This window comes from Vidua chalybeata, chromosome 8, assembly GCF_026979565.1.
Source record: "Vidua chalybeata isolate OUT-0048 chromosome 8, bVidCha1 merged haplotype, whole genome shotgun sequence".
NCBI lineage: Eukaryota > Metazoa > Chordata > Aves > Passeriformes > Viduidae > Vidua > Vidua chalybeata.
Window position 1 is genome coordinate 13,384,941 of NC_071537.1, and position 23,560 is coordinate 13,408,500.

Below are 23,560 nucleotides of genomic sequence, written 5' to 3' on the forward strand. Positions count from 1 at the left end.
GCCCTGGTTGTGAATGTAGTTAGGTGGCCCCCAACTGTTTACAAGACAGCAGAGGTGAGATCTTTGATTGACAAGTCAGAAATGCATTAGATCATTCCTCTGCCAGTCTCTGGTTCATGCTGTTAAAAATGTCAGCCTCTCCAAGTTTGAATGGCAGCCCGAGGGCCTCAGAAGCTTTTTGTTTTCTGAGATGGAAACACAAATTGGATGTGTGCCTGAGCGCTTCATCCTGGGCTGTAATTTCATCTTTTAGCTAAGAACCACAAGGTACATGAGCAAAGCACCCTGTAAACAATAATACTGGGGAAAAAAATAAACAAGGTCGTGTTTCTGGTACGTTGATCCACTGGTGTCCTGACCTCTATCACGTTGAACATCTCCACTCTGATTGCTGTTCCCTTTGGCATTACAATGAGAGGAGATAGACTGACACAGGAGGCAAAGATTTAAAGTTGCAATGCTGTTGCACATTCCTTGTATTGGCTATGAAATATTGAACTGCCACAACGTGACACCTGGTTTTTTAAGCAAAGTTTCTTGTTGGAGGTGTTCAGCAGGAGTCTTTTCTGTTTTTCCTCCTTTTACCACGTGGCAGGAGCAATTACAAAGGCATGAGAGATGATAAAAGAAGGAGCAGGAATGAAGCCAAATCGCATTTTTGTTTGACTCCAGCCCCACTTGCAGCTCAGACTTTTGGGAGCTTCACTGTAGGAAGAGCACTATGGTTAGCCTGGATGGAGATTTCTTTAAATAAAGTACCCAGTGACTACAGAAGAGCTTTCTTAAACATATTTAGAATTTATCCCTCTTTAAATCTGGTGACATTGTCTGGCTGGTGGTGTAACCTGTGCAGGGGCTTGGTGATGCTGGGGAGCCCACCAAACTCAGGGAGTTGCTCAGGGTGTGCTGCAAGATCTTAGCTCTTGGGTAGAAGCAACAGCAAGAGATATTTTCCTCCTTTCAGATGGCAAAGAAATGAAGGGGACTAGAAAAAAATCTTTCTTTGTGGATCAGCAGGATGGGTTTGGTTGTTTTTTGTAGCACATCACTAATTTCTAATTACATTGAGTAATTACATTTAGTAACAGAAATCGGCATTTGTTCTGCACCTGTATTGATACACAGAAGTTGCATGTTCTTTTATTAGCTCTTTGAGTATCAAGAAGTGTGACAGTATCTCTCACTGAGAAATACCACCTCAGTGTGTCCAGCACAATGATTAATTTAAACTGCATGGTAGCTACACGGCCTCCCCCTCCTTCAGCCTCGGTAGTGATGGTCCGGTTACTACTAATGTGCTTTTCCCGCTAAGGTGAGGGCAAGGTTTCTAGTACACCAGCACCAGTTTGACTGTTTAGTTTAAAAAATTAAACAAAACTCATCCGAGTTTTCCTTCCTCCCTCGTTAGGAGTCAGGAAGGTGTGTAAAGCCGTAGTGACAAACGGCATATGCAGCGCCGCGTTGGAGGCATACAGGTATCTTTAAAGCTAGCTCCAGTTCCTCAGGATTGCGAACATCTGCTTGGAGGTATTGTGGAGCTCCACAATGCACTAATTGAATTACTCTTTTCTGGAGTTGCAGGCTGCGCTAATTGAATTAGAAGGCGGCTGTGCGTGTGCGCGCTGCCGCGCGGGCGCGGCGCGGGGCGGGGGCCGGGCCATGGCGCGGACTGTGCTGCGCTCCCCCGGCCGCGCCCGGAACTGCAGCCCCGGGGCTCCGCCGAGCGCCGCAGCCGCGGGGGTTTGCTACTTAAAGAACATTTCAGCGACTCTTCCGTGCTGCTCCAAAGCCTGCATCTTTGTCCCTTTCTGTGGAGAAAGGAGGCTCTGAGGGTACCCGGCTCCAAGCCCCTCGCACCAGTCACAGATGGTCCAGTGCGTTTAGATCCAGCTTAGTCCCTGTAAATCGCCCCATTATCACTTTGGATTTGATGGCTCCACGGGCAATGAGGACTTCAGAGGGAGCCGGTGGCACAAGAACAAGTTGTACCTATTTGTACACAACTGGCAAAGAGATAACACCAATAATTTTAATTTAGAAATGCAAATATGGAATTTTACGACAAATATGGAGAAATCATTAAATACTTTCTTACCCACATCTAAATTTAAGCCAGTCTTAGAATTTAGTCACTCTTAGTAAATATACAGAGATAGTTCTGAATAATTCTGTATAAGGAGAAGAAAATGAAATATTTCTTCTCTGAAATAAGGTGAACACATGCAAAATTTCAGGGAATCAACCCAAACACTCTCAGTAGAAATGCGGTTGTTAAATCTTAAAATTCATAGCTTGAAGAAGTACTTTGCTGCACTGTGTCAGGTGGATTTCTTCTTATTTCCTCTGCTTTCTGTTGGCTATTACTTACATAGTGTGTAAAAATACTCAGATATTCCCTTTCCTGTATTCTTTCCTCTACAGATAACCAGATGACTTACTTTTCCATAAAATCTCAGCTATTTTCACTCAGTTTTATCTGTGTTTGGTAGGTCATTCTCATAAACATAAACCATATCAGAGACAAGATAGTGTTTGTTTTGCTTTAATGGTTTCTTGTATTTTGTTAGATTTTAAATAAAAATAATTTGTTAAAACACTCTGCAAACTAAGTAAAATTAAACTCTCCTTATGAAAATACATAACCAATACTCTGTCATATGCATGACTTTTTTTATGATGTTTGTATACTTGCCCTGTGTCTTGTCATGTTAAACAGGGCTTCTAATTACCACTAAGAATTAGCAAAATTGCTGCTAAAGTTATTTAACAACCAGCTGCCCCCCGAAATAAAATGCAGATTTTTTGTTAAATAGATGAAACAGTTTTTTGTTGCTTTTTGAGGAGAATTCCCAAAGAAGTTCATACTTTGCAAATTCTGGTTTTCATATTTTATTTATATTTATAGTTGTTTCTCTCTAGCATTTTATTTGTATATTTCTGTATTTAAAGATATGTGTATGTGTGTGTATAAGTATAAAAAAAAAAATAAGGTTGTCATTCTTCTTGGCTCCATTTCTAAGTAGTCAGGTAGACTGCTTCTAGTAGTCATTGTGAATGAAATAGCCAAGTAACTCAGTGATCATACCCAAATATTTATTTAGGGCTCATATCTAGTTCTTAAATGACTACCAATATAATTTGGTACCATTGTGGAATTTTCTAAATTGTGTCTGTACATAGCAAGATCAACCATCGCTTTTTGCCTACCTTCTACAAAAAATCCCCGTGATTTATTCTTTCAAAATACAGCCATATATCCAGCGAACAAAGGAAGCAACTCTTCATTCAGCCAGTAAAGCTGCATACGCTTCTACTCTTTCAGGAATATACCTTGCTCTTCTATCACATCTTCAGAGTAATAAAGTGTGCAGCAACCCATTGATGTAGGTAATAACATTTGACCTTGCAACACAGTACGTTCCCTTGTGCAAATGAGGACAAACTTAACACGTTCATGTTTTGGTGGTTGTTCATTAAAAAAACCCGAACACACACACACAAAATTGACGTGTAGGATAACACACTTATATCCAGTGCCTTATTTTGGTAAGTCAGAAGTGAAGATGGTCGTGGTGAGATTGTCACCTTCAAAATAATGTGAGAGTGAATTTGGTGTTGCCTTAAGAGGCTGTAAATGGGAAAGAATCTATTCCATCCAGTGTATAGAGTGCTTTTAAAATCAATCTATTTCTAGAAACTAAATTGTCCTGGGACCAGCTCTTGATATAAAAATTCATAGAAACCTGTTTTTCCGAGTGTGGTAACTTCTTGCCATAGTGCTGTAGTGTTAGAATTCACATTGGCCAGGTTGTTCTGTAAATTAAACAGTGACAGCTTCCCTCGGGGGAACAGCCAATGTATTTATGATGATGTGCTGATTACACAAAATACACTGCAAGCAGAAAACAGCTGCAGAGAACAAACCTCTTAAAAGAATACAATTACAAATAGCACCCTCAGTATTTCTAGTGGTGAGAGCAAAATACAGCATGCTAATTCAGGCTTCTAGTTTGCTTCCAAAGAAGAAAAGAGATCTACAAAGAGGAGGCTGAAGTATGGTTGGATGCACACACAATGCCAATGTGGAACGGCACATAATCCCCTCCTGAAGGTGAAGGGCAAGAACACACCTCAGACCTGCTTTTTAGCTGTCCTTGTTGCTTAAAATTCCTGTGCCTGCAACTCCAACAGCACTGGCTGGTGAGGTGGTGGGGCTCTCTGGCTTGTCAGTGTTTTGACTGCTGTGGTTCATACCCTGTGTCCTGGTTAAGAACTGAGATGTGATTAGATGACTAATTTATGTTACCAATATGACCATTGTGAAGCAGATCATGGGAGATACTATAGAAAAAAAAAAAGGCCCCGGTTTAAAGTTGAGCTTTCTTTTGCTGCTAATTATTGCTTTGAGGGAACTTTTGGGAAAAAATTTCCAAGTGTTGTTTGCAGTAGCCTGCAGTGCTTTGTTTTGAAAAGGTTCCTGTTTTGTATGTGTAGGGCAAGGTCTTGTACAGTCCAGTTTAGGATAAGATGAAACTTGAAACATCATATTACTGGAAGATGGTGGAGGTAGGACTGTGATTATAATCTCAGGATACAGACACATGAAGAGAAAAAGGTCTTCAGCTGGAAATGAAAAATGAGAAGTAACTGGAATTGCTTTGTGTAGTGCGGCTGTATGCAAGAGTTGTGATAAGGAGTGCTGTGGTGGGATTTTCTGTGAGGGCTTTTTGAAAATGAGGAGTACATGGCATAGGCAGCTCCCACAGCTGCTAATATCTCACTTCGGAGAGTTGCAAAAGCAAAAAACCTCCACAACTCTGCAGCACATTCTTTTTTTGTCTGAGTTGATCTGTCACACTTAAATCATTAAAATATAACATTCTACTTTTGGCTATGCCGTGTATGTATGTGGGAGAGTGAAAATACAGAGAATGCCCTTTCCATCCACTTTTTCAGAATCACTGATAGATAAGTATGATGCCTTTTAAAAGTCTGGATTTACTGGTGTTTGGTGTCTTTGTTATGTTCTGGGACTGTATCAATAAAACATATTTCAGGCAAAAAAATACCTGTTTAAAATGAAGAAATGTGGTCCTTTCAACATACAGATCTGATTTTAGAGCAGATGAGCTAAAAGCGTTGGTACTCTAATTTGGAAGGACTTAATTCACTAGCTTTGAAGTATCAGGTTTTCCAGCTATGGATTGCTGGCTTGTACTAATAGACTGTTACTCATCTGTCTGTATTTTCTTTAAATTGTTTTTGAGCCTCTGTGTGTTGTCCTGCTCTGCTTACATGTATCCCATGTGGCAAGAGGGAGTTTTGTATAATCACCCTGCTTTAATCAATAGAATAATTGATAAACCAGATAAGATTTAAACTGATTACCTCCCCGAGTAGAACTCCCCGAGGGCCTTGGACTCTCTTAATTTTGACATGTATGTTGTGTACCCCGTGGATGAAGTGCAGTTTGAATTATCTGTTTTTATTTGCTTAATGATGGGGAGGGTGTTAAAGTCAAATGTTTAATTAACCCAGCAATGGGCTGCGCTGTCACTTACACACACATCCAGCTGATTGAGATATCTCACCGAGAATACTGAATAGGAATGATAATGTGGCACTGAGACGGAAGATTGCTTTTTCAATCCATTTGCTGGGTCACTGCTTTGAATGTCTTACTGGATGAAAGGCATTCAGCCTGGAAAAAAAAATCAGCATTTAAGTACATTTTGTTTTCCTGGCCCCTTTCCACCAAGAAGTTAAATAAAACAGATATGCTGTAGGTTTAATAAGCCATTCATGTTGTAACAAAAAAGCTGCAACTACTGGATCTCGAATAGGCGGTGGTCTAGAGCTGTACCATTTCCTATAGGAACAAAATGTTTGCCAGCCCCAAGGTATCTGAAGGTGAGAACCTATGTACCTCTTTATCTTTCATTCTTTGGTTGCTTGGCTACTCACCCCATTTGATGGTGTCCACAGCATGTCCAACTCTTCTTTCTTACCCAATTCAATGAAATTTTAAATAATACTTTGTAACTTCTTGTTCTAGTTAAAGAAAATGGTGTTGTAGAGTTGGAATTATTTTGTAGTGGTAGAACCTAATAGTGAGCTGTTAAATTTAAAAGTTGCAGGAGGGGCTGTTGTTGCCACATTTAAATTTGCTTTAGCCAAATCAGGAGAGCCCAAGGGTTTGTTTCTTGGGTGGCAGCTGTTCAAAGGCTGCAGTGCTTTGCTAGCCAAACATTATAATGTGCAGTGCCTATTCTGTAACTTTCAATTCTTTTATTAGAAGATTATAATATTTTTTTCCTTAATGTGATTGAACAATCACACCTTTTTTTCATATCTGCAGTGAGGTTTTTCAACAGCACTCTATGGAGGTAAACACACCCGGTATTGGAAACTAACTAAATTTGCCTCATAGTCCAGTGGTGTGATTGATGCTTCTTGTAATAAATATAGCTTTGGAAGCTGGAAAAAGCACCGAAGCTTGACTGTATGGACTAATTACTACTGTGAGGCACATTGGGGAGGTGGAGCTGTGTCATCCAAACTGCTCCATGGTGACTCTGTAGGTACTTCGAACCTGTTCCAGACTGAGAACCAAGTAGCTTTGACTGCAGGGTCACCTGGATAACAGTGACAAAGATCTGGGTGCCTCCACATTCAGTGGTGTAGACAGTGTGCTGTGAATTCCCATCAGTCTGATACTGCAGTGAGATCACTGAATAGCCATTTCTTAACAAGTGAGCTGCTTTAGGGGAGAAACTGTGCCTAAAAAGTTAACAAGTTTTGTTCCCCTATGCTGTCATTTTTACTTTGGACAGACAACTTGTGCTTCATGCCTTTGTTTTGTATATAATTTTTCCCATTCCTGCAATAAAAATAGGAAGGAAAAAACAACAAGTAAAGCATAAAACAGTACAGTGAGATGAGGATGGTGTGGTTGATTTAGGTGTTTGAGAGTGAGAATGCCACGGGCTTTGAGGAAGGGATGTGATGACAAGTGGAAGTATTTTCTCTGTTTTTCCTCTGTTTGAGGAAAGCTCAGAATGAGAGGTTTTGGAAAAAGAAAATTATAATAATAAGTGTGGGTGATGACCAGGAATGAGAGGGGAAGGGTTTTATAGTCAGTCCAGTGAGATGCCATGGGTTCTTCGAAAGAAATAGTTTAAAAAGTTAGAAAATAGTGCTTGAAGAAGGATGATGCCTATATTACTTAGATCAAAGTTACAAGGTGCTTATATAGGTTGAGTTAGAAGATATCAATATAACCTGATATATCTATATAACCTGATATCAATATAACCTAAATCATGACTTTTTATATATCTATATAACCTGATACCTATATAATCTGAATCATAGGTTTTTATACCCATATAACCTGAATTATAACTTTTATACCTATATAACCTGATATAAATAACTTTTGATACAATGTAATGGCTAGTATATGGTTAACTAGTTGCTTAATGCTGAATAGAGAGAAAAGAAGAAAAAAAATTGCCAGGTGGATAGCTTTAGAGAGAGAAGTGTAGTACTAATGAAAAATTGGCAAGTGCAAAGCCAGTTATCCACAAAACAAAGAATTTAGGCCAGTTAAGACCAGACAGACCAAGGAGCACTGTAACTGTGCATGCACCAAAGACAAAGTTGAAAAGTTCAGATGTGAAGAAGACCGTGGAAGCCTTCATCAAAGGTCCCCGACCTCCTGAAGTTGGGGCTGCGCAAGCGCAGTGCAAAAGAACTGTCTAACAACCATGAGCTCATATGATGTACTTTAGTTCTGGTGCCTGTGTGGTGATGTTGTAGTGACACAGTGACACTGAGCAGTACTTACTGTGTAAGTATAGCACAGCACTGGACAAAGGTGGGTGAGTCATGTGGAGATATCCCCCTCACCATCAGCACTGCAATAAACAAATACCTGCTCTATAGACATTGGCCTATGGGGATTTATTTCCAGGCTATCTTTTGGGCATCAAGGACATGAAATCTGCAGCAAAACTAGACACGTTTAGAACCAGTTTCTAAGAGCACTTTCAGCTCCCATGCAGATGAAGTTGTAATAAATATTGTACAAAGAAAGTTAATCTGTATCTAGAGAATTTTAATAAATAAAAAGTTTTATAAAACTCTCCCTGGATCTGTTGGCTCTTGCTAACTCTTGTTAGTACTAGAAATATGTTTTTGACATGTATTTTGAATGTTGGATTATATTCCAAGCCTATAAAAACAGACTTTATGCTGTCCCCCCCACCCTACATGTAGGGGAAAGAAATCAAGAAAACATCTTATTCCAAATCACTGATAAAAGCCTATAATTCATGAGCATGGGAGGGAAGAATGCTGTGAACTGTGAATAAGAGTGTATAATTTCAAACTTTAGTACTTTTACACTCTGGGATGAGTGTTGAAAATGAATTTTTGCGGAAGGAATGTAGCAAAATGAAAGCAGCAAAGAAGTGAGAGCCAAGTCTGGATTGATTCAGTTCTTCTCTAAAAGGCTTCAGTTGCGTGCAAAATCCTTCTTCCTGAAGTATGTGTGGCACAATTCAGCAGTCTGGCAGAAAAATTTAACCCCAGCTGAAACTGTTATAAAGGAATTTTAACATGAATTTAAAAGATGGGAGAAATTACTAATGTTGCCTTGAAGAATAGAAAGGGAAGAATATTGTTTTGTTCAATGTGAGGAGCAGATGTACAAGGATAAGTCAGTAGGAAGAGGCAATCCAAAGCACAGAGATAATATTCAGAACAAGTCCTGACACCAGTCTTACATAGATGATCTACTTGAATATTTGAAAGTATACCCATATTATGTGTATTGTAAGGTTAATTGGATGTTTTCAGCCATACTTTTTTGGGAATGTGTGCTTTCTGTTCCTTAAAAAGATGTAGATGGCTTTGAACTACATAAAATTTTGGAGTACAAGATGTACGCTATAAAATCATGCATAGAAAGCGCTAGCTATAAAAACATGTGTATACCTGTGAAGGTGCTGATCAATTTGTGCTATTTAGGAAAGAAAATTCCAAAACAGACCTGGCTGTGAAGAAATGCAAATAATAAAATTCATCTAGAGGTCCTTGAGGCTTCTTAAGCTCTAACCTTGTTATGAGGAATGGGGAAGTCGAACTGCCTAATGCAGATGTCTGTGAGTTACAAAAATAACCAGATGTCCTGATTAGCAGAAGCAAATGTTCTTCCCTTAATCCACATGAAATTATGTTCAAAGGCTCTCCGGATGTAATGTGTGTGTAAATAAGGGACCAACAAACATTGGAATAGAAAGAGCCATTGGCCAACTAGCTTGCAAAGCTTGAAAGATTGAATATTAAAAACAAATTTGCCACTGCTGACTGTCTTAAATTCACAGAACAGAACTGTTAAGCAGGGCTGCTTCCTGGGAAACATGGAAAGCCTGTTCTCATTAGCTGCTTTCTCTCTCTCGCTCTCTGTCTCTCTCTCCCTCTCTCTCTTGAAAAATGTGGATAAAATGAAACTAGCTTTTTAAAATTCCTCTAAATGACTTTCTCCTAGCATCTGTATTTCGGAGGGGGGGTGGTAGTGTTTTTTTGTTAGCTAAAGCTAGATTTTTGCTGTTCAAAATGCATCTGTTCATCAGATCTTTGATATTTGAGCTGGGTTTTGGTATTTTAATGTTAAACTAAATTTACTGTTCTAGTAATGCGGACTTCCCACACCATTAAATTACCGTTTATAGCCAACAAGTAATTACTAAGTTAAAGAACGTCATAAGAAGCTTTCCTTAATGTTATGAAATTCTGTTATCAAGTCTCATTGCTTTGAAAATTTATACTTTTCCAATAATTGATTTGAATGAAAAATAAAACCATGAAGGATCTGTTCTACAGATGTGAAAACCAGAATCTTGTCCTGTTGAAACTTTAGTTATCATCATCAGTGTTAACATGGAGGCAGATCAAATTAGGACTTGTGTGAACATGAATGTGTGTGTCTGGTCAGAGATGTAGTGTTGTACTTCCCATTTTCACTGTTGTCAGATCTTCAGTTTTAAGAATTTAAGTTATAGTAGGTACCTGAGCTGCTTGGGCATGAATTTCAACTTGTAAATGTTCCAGGTGGGCGTGAAGTCTTCATCATGGAGCACTTATAAATGTATTGGAAGAAAAAAAAAGCACCATGATTCTGTGCAGCCAACAAGATAATAGATGTAATAAACAGAATAGACATGTGCATCCCAGTCTGTAGAGCAGACATTGAACTGAAAGTTCATTTTTAGTTTATTCCCTTTCTTTTTCCATTATCAGTCAGTGCAAGGCAGGCTGCAGATTCTCTGTCCTCTCCTTCTGTCATTCTAATGCTCAGCCAAAACCCCTTGCAAAAGTACCATTTAACTTTAAACTTGTAAGAGCTGGGAAACTTGTCTGTGCCTTCATTCCAGGCTGAAGTCACCCCCTTGTGCCTACACGTTGCAATTTATGGTGTTCTCTAAAAGGATCTAATCTCAGTGAATGTTCAGAGCAGCAAATGCCGAGGAGGAATGGGGTCTGATACTTATCTCTGCATTTTCATTGCTGTGGATCTCCCTGTGTGTTATAGCTGTCATTTTTGTTTTATCTACTGAACAGCAGAGAATTGCCTTCAAACTTGCAGCTTTCATGCTTGTTCTCAAAGAGCATTACCAATCCTAAGGACTGGTTTTATATATTGTAGTGACTAGCCAAATAAGTGTGAATTTGAATGTTTTGGACCTCATGATAGGAGAAGAAGGAGAAGCTATCCTTACATGTTTTTAGTGTATCTTAAACACCTTTTTTTTTTTTTTTTTAACAGTAATACTGCTTCAGGCTGACACTGGCTATGCCAGGATTCATCCTAGCACTGTTTGAAATGGCTGAGATATTTATAAACTGACAGACAGCATTTATAAAATGAGGATGCTGACAGTCCCTTAACGATAACAATGGACTTGGACTCATCTATCACTTACAGAGGTTATTGGAAAGGGAACATAAGGCTTCTATGTGCCTCTGGTCTTAGACTGGCACTTATTTCCACACATATCTCTCTCTTTTCAGTCCTCTCTGGCTGACATCAACATTAGGCGATTGCAGCTAATTTCTCCATACCTTTACCTGATGATGCTTTGTCCTGTTTTCTGCAAGACAACTAACTTCGCAGCATCTTGGAGCAACACCCTCATTCTCCCAAATTCCCTCCTCCTAAACAAGAGGAACATCCTGACTTCTGGCAGGCTGCTGGCTTGAATTGGGAGGGAAGAACAGTGTGCCCTGATTGACAGACTTAACCTGGGGCTGGGCAGGGGTTAAACAGGCCTTCTGCCTCCTTTTACTTTCAAACAGCACCAGTCTGCAGACAGAATGCTGATGTACCTCTTTATTCAGTGGCTCCCTCTTGACTGAGAGAGTACCCTTCTGTCCTTGGTGAGGAAGACCAAGTGCAGCGTAGGGACACTTCCAGGAACATGAAAAGGATGTCAGTTATTTTCAGTTTCTGATAAAATACTGTGTTCATTCAATGCACTTAGGAGCTTGAGGGTCAGGTCATATCAACAGTTTGCACTGGAAGAGGAAAAATGCACTATTTCACTGGTGTGTACTAAAGCATCTATTTTAATGTGGCAGCAGAAATACTGAGACAGCTATGTCTGGCATCCGGTTTGCCCTTGGAACATTTACTGTACTCTAACTGTTTGCACACTGTGTTCCCACTGTATTATTTGCTTAGAGACCTAAAATACCCAAGTAGATTTCCTACATGCAGTTGGATCTGCTGATACCACTAAAAGCACACTCTGCACACCCAGGTTTCTGTTCGAACTGATGTATACGCACGCAATGGCTGGAGCGAGACTTGATTGGCTTGAGGGGGTCTATTTATCAGGGAACTCGATTAAAATACAGACTGCACATGACATCAAATTTGTAATCATTTTTCCACAGCAAGCAAGCAAGCAAGCATTTTCTGTATTGGATGCAGGTGTTTAAAGCAATAGTGTGTTTTAAGGGCCAGTGCAGCACAAATTCTGGCCTTTGGGATAAAGACAAGTGTTTTGCCTGCATAAACAATATATTATTTTTTTCCCCTCCCCGAGGTCCACACACACCTAGTTTCCCTCAAGCTCATCATCTCTGTCAGGTTAATCAATAGGCACCGTATGGCAGAGGGTCAGTAATCAGTGTCATCGTGCCTTTAAATCGTGTTGAAAATTTGCTTAAAGCCTGGGCCAATTAACATCGAGATGATGAATGGATGGGTAGATGGGAAGAGCCTGGCGCTCAGGGGCTTTGTGAGAAGGAGATGCTCAGCTGTTGAGCAGCAGACACCAGCGAATAAAATCAGCCATTCATGTGAGCTCAGTCCACCCACTCTTAATGATAATGTCAATCTAGCAAAATATATACACATTGGAGTTGTCATGAGTTCATAAATCAAAGGAGTTTGTCAAAGGCATTCAGATTAACGAGGCAGCAGCAATAACAAGTCAAATTTGCATAGAGAATTGCCCGAATCTCAGTAAATTATGATCCTGTTTTTCATTTGATTATTTGCTAATGTCTCAAGAGGGAGAATGATTATATTAGCATGCAAAATCTACTCCAGAAGTAGAAATCCGAGGTATAGCAGACCAGCACATGATGACAATTAATCAGTTTCTGCATACTAGCATAAACACGCAAGGCCCAGAAATGAACTCCTTTTTTATTATTATTTCTCCTTGCTACTGATCCAAATGGTTCAGCTTGACAGAGACTTTATATTGCTTTAACAGTGTTCTGAATTGTGCCTGCAGGCAAGACATAGTTATGCAGCTATAACCAACCTATCCATCTGCCAACCAGATTGGAATTCTCCTATCCAAGGCTTCCATTAACCCCCACTGACAGCTCCAAACAGGATTAAGAATTTGAAAGCATAAAAAATAGTTGTGCTCTTCACATAGACACATGCTTCTCCCCCACCCCCACCTCCATACACTTGGAAAAAAAGGCTGTGTCTGTACACTTTTATAATTAGTGCAGGGCAGAACAGCATCAAAGAAAGCCTCCCCCAGTTGGCAGGGGTTTGATTTCCACCATGAGTGAGGCGGTACTAAAGGTAGCTCTGCCCAATTGGTAGTCCCTGGGAGTGCAGTTCTCCATGTATTATATCTCATTCCCAGCAGTGTTTTGCTGGGCTCTGTACACAAAATACTGCATGCCATCTCCTGTCAAATGCTTCAGTCTGGGGATTTCGTATGCATTGTAGCATGTTGTGTTTAGTGGTGGAGGAGGCTTCATGGGGAGAGTTAAATAGTAATAATTTTGTAGTGGTCTTTAAGACAACCTGCCATGGAGTTATATTCTGTTAATTACAGGCTGAAGTTTTAAATGCAAATCAGATTTAAAAGGATCTCATTACAGGCAGTAGCCATTTTAGGAAAAATGAGCTATGGAAGGCAGAGCCCCTTTGCAGGAATCTTCTGTTAGAGACAGATTTTCAAGGTTACAAGAACTATGAGCTTGATTTCATGACTTTTCTTTTCAGTACTTCCCCTGTCATTGTGTGACCTTGGGCAAAAAACAAATTTATTTTACCTGTCTGTGGAAAGAGGGGATGCTTTGGAGACTTCAGCATCTAATCTTGCCTGTATTTGTTCAAAAGAAGGGACCCTTGCATGCTAGCACAAACGCTTTTAGCCAGTCCAGCTTTAGTCAAGAAGGCTTGCCTGTGGGAAGTAAAAATTTTCCTTGGTGGAAGGGAGTTAGTTTGGCTTTTCAGCTTTCCATGTGCACTAGTTTTCTTTGCTTCTTTCTCCCTAACAAATTCCATCGTTCCCTACTATGTATGAAGTACAGTTGCTGCAGATCTTTAATATTCCCGGTGAGTACATCCAACTTACCGTCTGGATACCAAATGCTTCTTTCCAGGTCTGTGCCCGGGATGTGCATTTCAGTAACCACGAGAGGGTGCTCAGAGCGGTTCCTCCCTTTGTCTGCCTCTCCTGTGGCCGAGAGCATTGCTGGAGTCCTGCTGAGACAAACCTTATTCTGACCTCGCACATGTTTATCCCTCCTCCCACCTTGTTCAGCAAGGAGAAATATATAGATGTACCGTTTCAGTCAATTACGTTATGCTCTTCCCTTGGCCATGGCTAAGTGTTGACCTGTCAAGTGAAATTCACTTCCATGCAGCTACAGTTAGTCCTGAAATATGCGGGGTCCTGTATCTGCACCTGGATTGATAGGTTTCCTTTTCCTGAGAAATGAGCGGGAGTTATAAACATCTGTGCTTTTTCTTAAGTGTAATGCTTTCCAGTCATTCTGTCTTCACCAAGCGTAACTTACTTGCCGACAAAAGTGCATGAGCAGCGCTCCTCTTTAATAGTCTGTTATCGGAGCTGCTGTGTTGGTGCTGTAGAATGGTGAGACGCCAAGCTGTGAACCACCATATGCACTTGGCAGTCTTTGTCTGGTCTTTGTTCAGCCAACCTCTTAGCCTTGCCACCTATAAAGATAATGAATGCAAAATGGTCCTCTGCTTGCTCTTAAAATTAGATGCTTCGCTTAAAGAAAAAGTAGATAACTTGATGCTTTACAGTAACTAGAAATTTCAAAATAAAGGCTAACAGTTCACCAGCAGTTCCTGCTTTGTGATGTTTGTGTGAGGGAGGATCCTTAGTGGCTTTGAAAAGCGAGAAGAATGCAAGATTTCACTGTTGGAAGAGAGATTATTTGGAAAGGGGAATTGTTCTGGCACTTACTGTAGTGAAGGGGGTGGATGCTGAAAAAGAATCCAGAAGTACTAAACAACCCCTTTACCCTACAGCCACAACAAAATGTATTTCCTTTAGTAACTCACCTCAGGTTCTTATAGTTTTCACTCTTGACCTTTTTTTTTTTTTTCCCCAAAATTAAAATCCCCCACAAAAATTAAAATCCTGATTTGAGTCAACCACTTACTAAACTAAATTTGATGAGCAGAAAAGAGCAGCATTAATGTCTGACCTTCCTTTTTGTATATATGCGATTCTAGCTTGTATGTTTTTATGATCACAGTTCTTTCAAAGCAGGATTTAATGCAATAACTTGGTCCTGACTGTGACCTCATACAAAAACTTTTAAAAGCTGCCCTCTTACAGTGATTTATCAGGCCTGTTTAGGATTGATTTCCATTATAAAACCCTGGTTACAGCATTCCAAATGTAATGGTGCCTTACAGGTTCTATATCTTGTTTAAAAAAAAAAAATTCAAAATCACTAGTTGGTCTGCAAGCCTTGATATACTCCTGACCAGTTTATGACATCCCAAGTGGGGTTTTACTATTGTGTTCCTCTCCCTCCACCCCTTGTCTGCCATTTCTCAGCAGCTTCTGTCCCTGCCCTGTGTCCTGGCTGTCCCTTTGCTCCCGTTGCCCAGAGCAGCGAGCCCGTGCTCATGCAGCACTGCACTGGGCACAGGCTCTGCTTTGCTGACGGCTTCCCGCAGCCGCCATGCTGCTGCTGGCCCTGCGCTGCCACTGCTCGCAGGCCCCGCTCCTCCTCTGCCAACAGATGCCACTTCTGTCTCCTGAGGTGTTGGGCTGGAAGCTGTCTCTGTGAGAAGCCAGGCAGAGCCATGCTCAGCAAAGGACAGGTTATTTGGGGGACAGGTACAGAATGCAAACTTCTGCTGTAAGAGATGCAGTTCTGAGCTTGTCTGCAAGTAACTGGATAGCCACCCTTTTCCTGGCAGAGCTCTCCCTAGGCAGTTTTTCTGTATCTCTTTAAAACATGTTTCGTTGCTCACTACTGAATGTGTGGGAATGTGGCCTAAGGCTATGAATACTGTGGTGATCAAAGTTATTTTAGATGTGTGTGGGGGATTTCCTCAAAGCTGGCTGTCATTTCTCCCCGAGTGCAGTAGCTGAACCTGTGGGAAGGAGCGCTGTCTTCCAGAGTAGCTGACTTTGGCAGTGAGGTCAAGATTCTCCCCACTGTATCCAGCAGTTTTTAACCATACATTTGCAAGAGACTATTCATGCCCTGATACAACTATAGTTTGTCTTTAAACCAAGCAATATTTGGTTTCAATCATGACATTAGCATGACAAAAGTTTCCTAGTTGTATTTTTAACTCATGCTAGAAAAGCCGTTGTATTTCTTGTCTACATCCTCTTGTCTGACTGATCTTTTTTTTTTGGAGATGGCAGCTTACATTTTGGAGACTCAGTCCTTCTAGAAATGGTACATTTATGTGGAGTCAGGCAGCAGGAGAGAAGAACACAGCTGTATTATCATACACTACCTACACAATATTTGGGGTTTTATTTGGAAGGATTTCCTGACAACCTCTTTTAGAAGAATTTAGCTTCACCATAATTTCTGTATGATTTTAGGCAGCCAGGCAGACTCAGTGCAATTAATAATTGTTAGGCAGATTAAAAACATAGGAGCACAGAGAACAACAGTTGCACCCATTAACAACCTCTTGTTTTCAACAGATTCCACTGTTTTAAATGGTTATTCTGGGGTGTTCAGGAACACCAGTTCCTGATTCAACCACCATTTCAGCTTTTGGAAGTGGCTGTTATTGGTAGTTTCAGAATAAATCCCTAAAGCATGGGCTTCTTCAATAGATACCTGCACAGTGTTGCATTGTGGTGTTGAGGAGGAGAAATTCTTTCTCTGCCATAACAAGCTGTTTGGCATAAAAGTACAAGTTAGCCTCCAGTATGTGTATATGTAAAATACTACAGCCTGTGTAGGAAAAATATTCTGTTTCTTTTCTCCTCGCAGAGTAATATTAGGGATAAGAACTGAATTAAAGCTTACTTTCTTTCACAGAATTCCTCTGAGAGAGAAGACTGTAATAATGATGAGCCCCCTAGGAAGATCATTCCTGAGAAGAATTCACTTAGACAGGTATGTGATCAGTCTCTTTAAAAACGTGATAAAACTTTCTAGCTATTTGAATCCTTAAATGCTTCTGGAAGCTGAAGTCTGCTTGTGCTCATGGAAATCTTATATTTTCTTCTTTGAAGTCTGAGGAAGTCACATTGTACCCAGGAAAATCAGACACAGAGATTTAGCTTTCAGGGGAGTTTGATGACTCTGAAGAAATGTATGCTTCAGTATAGTTCAGTCAACTGTGACTTTAGTTTTACCTTTCTCCAGTTGGTGTTCATCAAGACCTCTTCAGCCTTTTCTTCTGTAATTGTTCCTGTCTTATTTGTGGTATATTTTGTCTTGCCTCAGATCAAGACTCTCAAAATGCTGTATAACAATTAAACTTTTTATTGCCCTTGAAGGTAAATTTTCTTGGAGATGATATCCAGGTTAATAACCTGAAAAATGACCTGTTCTTGTTTCTTTTACATTCATATCAATTACTAATGGATAAAAAGGAGAAAGGATGGTTTACTAAAACACTATTTCTTTGTCCTTTATATATAGTAAAGCAAATTCCTTACCAATTCAAAATAATTCATTTTTTAAATCCCCGTGGCCAGCAAAGGGAGGCTGACATGTGCTTACTGGGAAATTTAAGTTGGCTTTAGTGATTTCTGATCCATTTTCACTTTGGTCTTTCTCCCCACTGCAACCTTCGGGCAACAGAAGCAAAATTACGTCCATGCCTCAGCTGCCTGAGGTTGCTGCCTGGTGTATCATAGTGAAACCATTGGTGAATGTGACTTAAGTGAATACCCCAGGCCATACATTGCAACAGCTGAGGAATTGTTGCATTTTCTTCTGCATCTCAGCCACAGGAGCAGCAGTCTCAGGCAGAGGAATAAGATGGCACAATCCTGAATCCTGTCCCTCATCAGCTATTTCCAGGAGAAGTTGTGGGTCAGAACCATAGTAAAGGAAGACGTATCTTTTTGATGCAATGCACTTGTGCTCAGAGTTGTTTGGTTTGTGTGGTTGTTTTGAGGTTTTTTTGTGTTTTAATAGGAGTGTTTGGTTTTGTGGGAGGAGGTGTCATGTAAAGGACTAACATACATGTGACTAAGACAGGTCCATCTAACAGATGTAGTCCATTTTAGTCTTTACATGAGTCAATATGCTGGCATAATAGCTGAGGTCCCACTTAGAGCTGAAAAGGATTACATTGCAGAATTTATTAAATATGTTAGCTGAAACTTAAACTGTTTCTGGCATTCAACAACAAACAAGAGCTGGAGGAAGAGGGCAAACCTACAAGGAATATCCTAGTATTCGCAGGATAGGAAACAAGGTCTCCAGCATGCCAGAAAATCAGGGGGGGTTTATCTTAGAGTTATATTATCCATGGCAAGCCATCAGGTTCAGCAAGAAGAGATATATGACTCTTCTTCAAAAGAAGATTCATAGTAAGAGATGATAATTAAAAGGATTGTGAGTTACTTATTTTGTGTGTCTTCTCATCACACTGAGTCCTTCCTTGTAATTATTGATTGAGGAAACAGATATTTGGAAACTGTATTATGCAGATGAGGAAGGTGCAGTTTCTTGAATTGGGTTTCCATTTTGTTATATTTCAATCTGCAGAAGTATTCTTAGTGTCACAGGAAAGCTGTCTTTTCCCTCAGGCCCACAATTCATCATAATCGAGTAGATACCAGGAATACAATTACAAAATCACTTGTAGTGTCCCAAGATTTCATATTGGAAAGAATTCAATGGACATTGTTTACATTGAAGATGGTTAGCTGTGTTGTACAATACTGTTGAGATGTTGTGTCAGTCTCCATCTTCATGTCCAGTCCTTACAGTGATGGATGCAGGACAAAATCCTTGGGTCTTCTTATTGCTTTCTGTGTTGAGAACAGTCTTTGTAAATAAATTCAAGGTGTAGTCTTAGTCTTAAAGCAAGTGCCCTCTTGTCTGAGGGAGGTGCCTGTTATGGAGGGAATTCTTGTTCTTTACATAGACATAAATAAAGCTGTCTGAGCATTTTGGAAGCTCAGATTGCTCCTCTTCTCCATTAGCAATGGACAGGAGCAGTGGGGAGTTTTCTGGGGCTCTCATTCCAGAAGTCAGACACATTTAGCCATGTACCTAAATGCTCACAATCAGTGAGTAATGCTTATTGAAAATATCTGGATCTCCTATAGGAAGGTATGCAGAGTAGCTGCTATGTCTTAACATCTATCCATGCTTTATAGAACCAAAAAAAAATGTGATCTGTAAATGCTGTCAAAGCTATAATACACAAAAAATTGCCTTCCATTTTACTGGAAAGATGCTAACTTGGTAAATATTGTGTGAACAGTTTCGTATTTTTTGTTCCTCCCGTAAGATTCCCTTAATATTTCATTATTGGGGAACATGGACCTACATGCACAGAGAAATTGAGCGTAGAGGGGTAGGAGTCTGTTTATTTAAATGGTCTTTCCAGTGAATGTATCCTCATATTTAGTACTTTTTGATTAGTCTTAGAAAATTAATGAGATGCATCAGACCACTTCAGGGTAAGCACTATGTCTTGACATGTTCAGCTGCTAGCAAGTTTAAGTAAAGGTGCATTTCCTTTTCTTGCCTTGTTTGCCGTGCTGTTATGCAGCCTTAGCCATAGTGTTTTCTCAGGTGGGTTTGTGGATCAGACATACCAGAAGGTGGAGGTGTTAAGGAGGTGTAATGCTTACTTACGCATCTGAAGTTGTATGCAGGGGCTGAAGACACCCATTGCTCAGTGCTGTGGAACTCTTAGTAAGAGAAATACAATTTTGCTGTTGATTAAAATGGTTTACAGAGAAGGGTGTCTTCAGAAGTCTCAACAAGTGGGGCTGTGTCCTTGAATTACTGGAAGTGGAAGGCACAGCCACTGTTGGGTTCATGTGAGGGCAGCAAGGGAGAAAAGACATGGAGATTAGCACTGGGAAACAGAAGAAGGCAATGAACTTGACACTGTTTGCTGGAACAGTGCAAAGGTCTAAGCTATGACAGACTTCGGAATATGGATGCAGATGTTCAGTTTTGTTGAGTGCTTGATCTGACAAAATTAAATTTTGAAGGGATAAACTGAAAATCATAGTATGAAAACAGACCAGAAAAAAACAATGACAAGTGGCAAAAGTTTTTGGCAACTTTATTTAAGCTAACAAACGAATTTTCACACTGCAAAGTTATAAATTAATTTTAATAGGCTGATCCAGATGGTCCATTTGGAAAATGGATAGCTTGATCTGTTGAAAATTAAACTAAATTTATCTCTCTCATACTTCAAACTGAAGTAAGCGTGAGAAGAGTGCCCATTAAGTCCAGCTCATACAGATGGACCGGCAGGTCACACATGGGACTAATCTGATTCATTTTAAAAATAAATGCATGAGTTATTGAATCAGGTTCCTGTTTCAAGCCCTGCATGTGAGCGTGTGTGTGTGCTGCCCTTTCAAAGGGACTTGAAAATGCTTCAGTGCATTTTTAACCTGTGTGTTTCCATTTTAATTCAACTTCCTTGCCAAAAAACATAATTAGTTTTCAGTGCCTATCATTTAGTGTTAGACCCAAACACTAGATTGATTAGGTCAGCCATTTGTTATTTTAAGGGCTATGTCTCCATCCTTCATTTATGAAGAACATGAGCTCAATAGTCTTGGGGAGAGAGCCGGCCTTTAGAAACTGGGAAGGGGAAACTCTCTGGGGGCCCCTCCAGCCTTTTAGCTTCTGGGTGTTTTTAACAGAGCCATGAATGCAGATTTGTAAATTTATTGCAGTGCCATCTGTTTTTTTTGCAGGAACCATATTATTGTTGGCTCGTATCTGTCTATTGTGGTGGTCACTCCCCAGGAGCTTGCCCTCATAGTCCTAAGGAAAGTGATGAATAGTGGGGGTCAACATGAATAGGTCACAGGGCAGCTGTCCAGGGCTGCCCTGAACTTGATTACCCTACTGGTTTTTAAAGAAGACTAGCACAATGCTGGTTGTTTAAAACCCTCCCTCCCCTCTCTTCATTGCAGCAATAATGAAGTGCCTTTTGCTGCTGTGGTTCATCTGTGGGCGAAGGTGCCTTGTGGGGAAAAGCTGGCAGCAGCAAGGCTGCCACAGTGTACCTCCTGCAAACCTCACATTGGACTCTGCTGTCTTTCTGCAAGTTTCCAGATGGAAGTCCGGGGGAAAAAAAATCCCTGTCTGTTACCCCATTCAGACAAGCCCCTTAGCATTTTCAAGAATTCTCCCTCTTGCGGTTTTGGCACAGAATATTACCTCAATTCACTCTTACAGACTTGAGATAATTTTCTAAAATCACATGTAGCACCTAAAACATGCTCTGGGCACTATTTCAAAGTTAAAATAGGCATAGTCTGATCTTAAGAGTTTAATGCCAGTACTCAAGAAAACCGTGAGAAGCAGAAAGTGGCTGAAGAAGGTAGAGCAAAGGGAAAACAAGTAGTAGCAATTGTTAGTGGTTTACTTTCAGTTGGCAGCCTCATCCTGCTGCTTAGGGCTCCTCTCCATGTGTATTTCTCCTCTGCAAAAGTGTTTCTGCCATGCAAGATTGAAGCCCTCTTTTTGAATGATGAGGAAAGTTGCATGGTATGGAGGAAGAGAGGATCCTTCAGCTCCCTCTGTCTCTTTGGGGAAGACGCTGCACTTCAGATTTGCCTTCTGTTGGAGAGCTGTCTGAGGCAGGTAGTCCTAGTCTATAAAGTTATCCTGGTTACCTCATCTTCTACACAGTTCTTGGTAGTAAGGAGTTGCTGTTTGAAAAGCCCCCTGAAATTGCTAGAGGTACACCATTAGCCTTATTTGCAAGATAATGCTTTCTTTTAAAGTTTTTTTTCCCTCATTATTCTCAAACAACAACAACAACAACAAAATAATTTCCATTCTTTTGTGACACACTTAGTGTGTGTTAAAAAGCTAGCCAAAGCGGGATGTGCTGGAGTCTAAGTTACAATGGGAGTGCTGCCTTGTGGCGGAAAGGCCACTGGGCTCTTTCAGCATTAGTGCTAATAGGAATCTGTCACCCCGCCATTGCTGCATTCCTCTGTAATTGAGTAAATTGCAAGTGTTGTCTGCTCCCCCCTGCCCTTTGTGTCCATGTCCACTTACCATCCGAAGAACGTGGGCAGTGATAAATAAAGCGCTGAACAGGGCTCCCAGCTCTTTGAAAGCAGCATGTTGCCAGCCTCCTAGTTATATTTCTTTAAGTGTTTATGTTTTTCTGTATTCTTTCTCTTGTGTGGCTGGAACCCTGGGGATCCAAAGCCATGAGAGAGGCCAAGAAGCTAACAAAAGTAGCTGTCCCCTTGTTAGCTTGTTCCTTTCTTCTTTAAAAAACAAGATGAAAACCATCTGGCTCAGGGCATTACATTTTCCTCCCCCATGCACCTCTATAGATTAAGAGTTTCACCTGCAGTGAGGGTTTACATTGATTAGGGAGGGAGCAGTAATTCAAGCCTCTATCCACTTCAGTGGTACTTTGCAGTGTTTAAAGGTGCTGACCCATTGAGTTAAACTGTCAAGGGAGGATAAAAAAGGATCTTCATCCCAGGAGGTAACAGCTGCCAGGTTTTCAACACCTTGCACGCTGCTGGAAAAATGTCACAAATTGTCAATGGAAAGAAAAATCACTTGGCTGCCATCTTCCCTTAATGATACGCCTTATAAAATGAAAGATTTAAGGGTTTAAAAATCAGCAAGTAGCTGTTAGGAAAAAAAAAATCCTGGGGGTTTTGAACAATGGGCCCAACAAGAGGTATCCTGAAAGACTGCGAATAATGCATCCGAGTTAGAACAGCCGGGTCTGATTGGGATGACCATGGTTATGTCTGCACAGTGGGACAAGAGGGAAGTGAAAGGAGCAGCACAGAAGTCTAACATTACCATGCCTGTATTAACAAAAAAACGTAGAAAAAGTAGTCTGATTCATAAGCCAGTGAACTGCGAGAAGACATACTGTATTTCTGCTCTTCTGAGGACAATTTGTTTTCAAGCAGCTACCAGATGGCTAAATACCACATTTTCTTTTTTTTTCCCTTATTTTCTTTAACAAGAGATCTAGTTTGCCTTGCTCTTTATTTTTGTTTGTTTTAATGCTTTTACGTAGCTGAACAACCCCATGGTGTTGGGCATTGTGGCATACTCCTTTTTGTGTTTCTCCCCCTTGTGCATTGATGGATGAGTTAAAAAAAAATCTTCAGCTTTTATATAAGTTCAGGTAACAAGCATATTGGACTAAAGCTTTTTGTTTGCATTGTCTTGAGGTTTTTGTTTTAGGGGCTTTTTTTTCCATGTTTGTTTTAGGTAAGTCATTTTAATTGTACTGGGTAATTAGAAGGTACACACAGCCAAGGGAGCTTTGTTATGGTAATTACTCAAGAAAACCCACTCCCAAACTACCACTGCCATGTGTTAAGACACGTCTTCCCTCTAGTGGCAATATTAAGGACTCTGGCTTTCAGAGTCAGCAAGGTGTAATTGCAATATGACAAACTGTGCTTTAGGGAAAATCCTGTAAATGATCCAGTTTTTTGTTTGTCTAGTCTTTATTTTGTCTTATGACTTTCTGTGGGGACTATCCTTCCCAAGGCTGGGCTAGGGATAACAAAAATTTCATCTTAAGAAAATAGTCGAGAAGGATCCTGGGTAATGT

At 40.3% G+C, this 23,560-nt stretch overlaps 1 protein-coding gene across 4 annotated transcripts in view; it reads left to right on the plus strand.

Moving 5' to 3' along the window:
- Positions 1 to 23,560, plus strand: part of BTRC (beta-transducin repeat containing E3 ubiquitin protein ligase) — a 114,063-nt gene that overhangs the window by 31,794 nt on the left and 58,709 nt on the right. For all 4 annotated transcript variants that reach the window (XM_053949556.1, XM_053949558.1, XM_053949557.1 and 1 more), the window contains one exon: positions 16,825 to 16,902. In XM_053949556.1, coding sequence (XP_053805531.1) covers positions 16,825 to 16,902 — 78 coding nt within the window. The remainder of the gene's footprint in view (positions 1 to 16,824; positions 16,903 to 23,560) is intronic.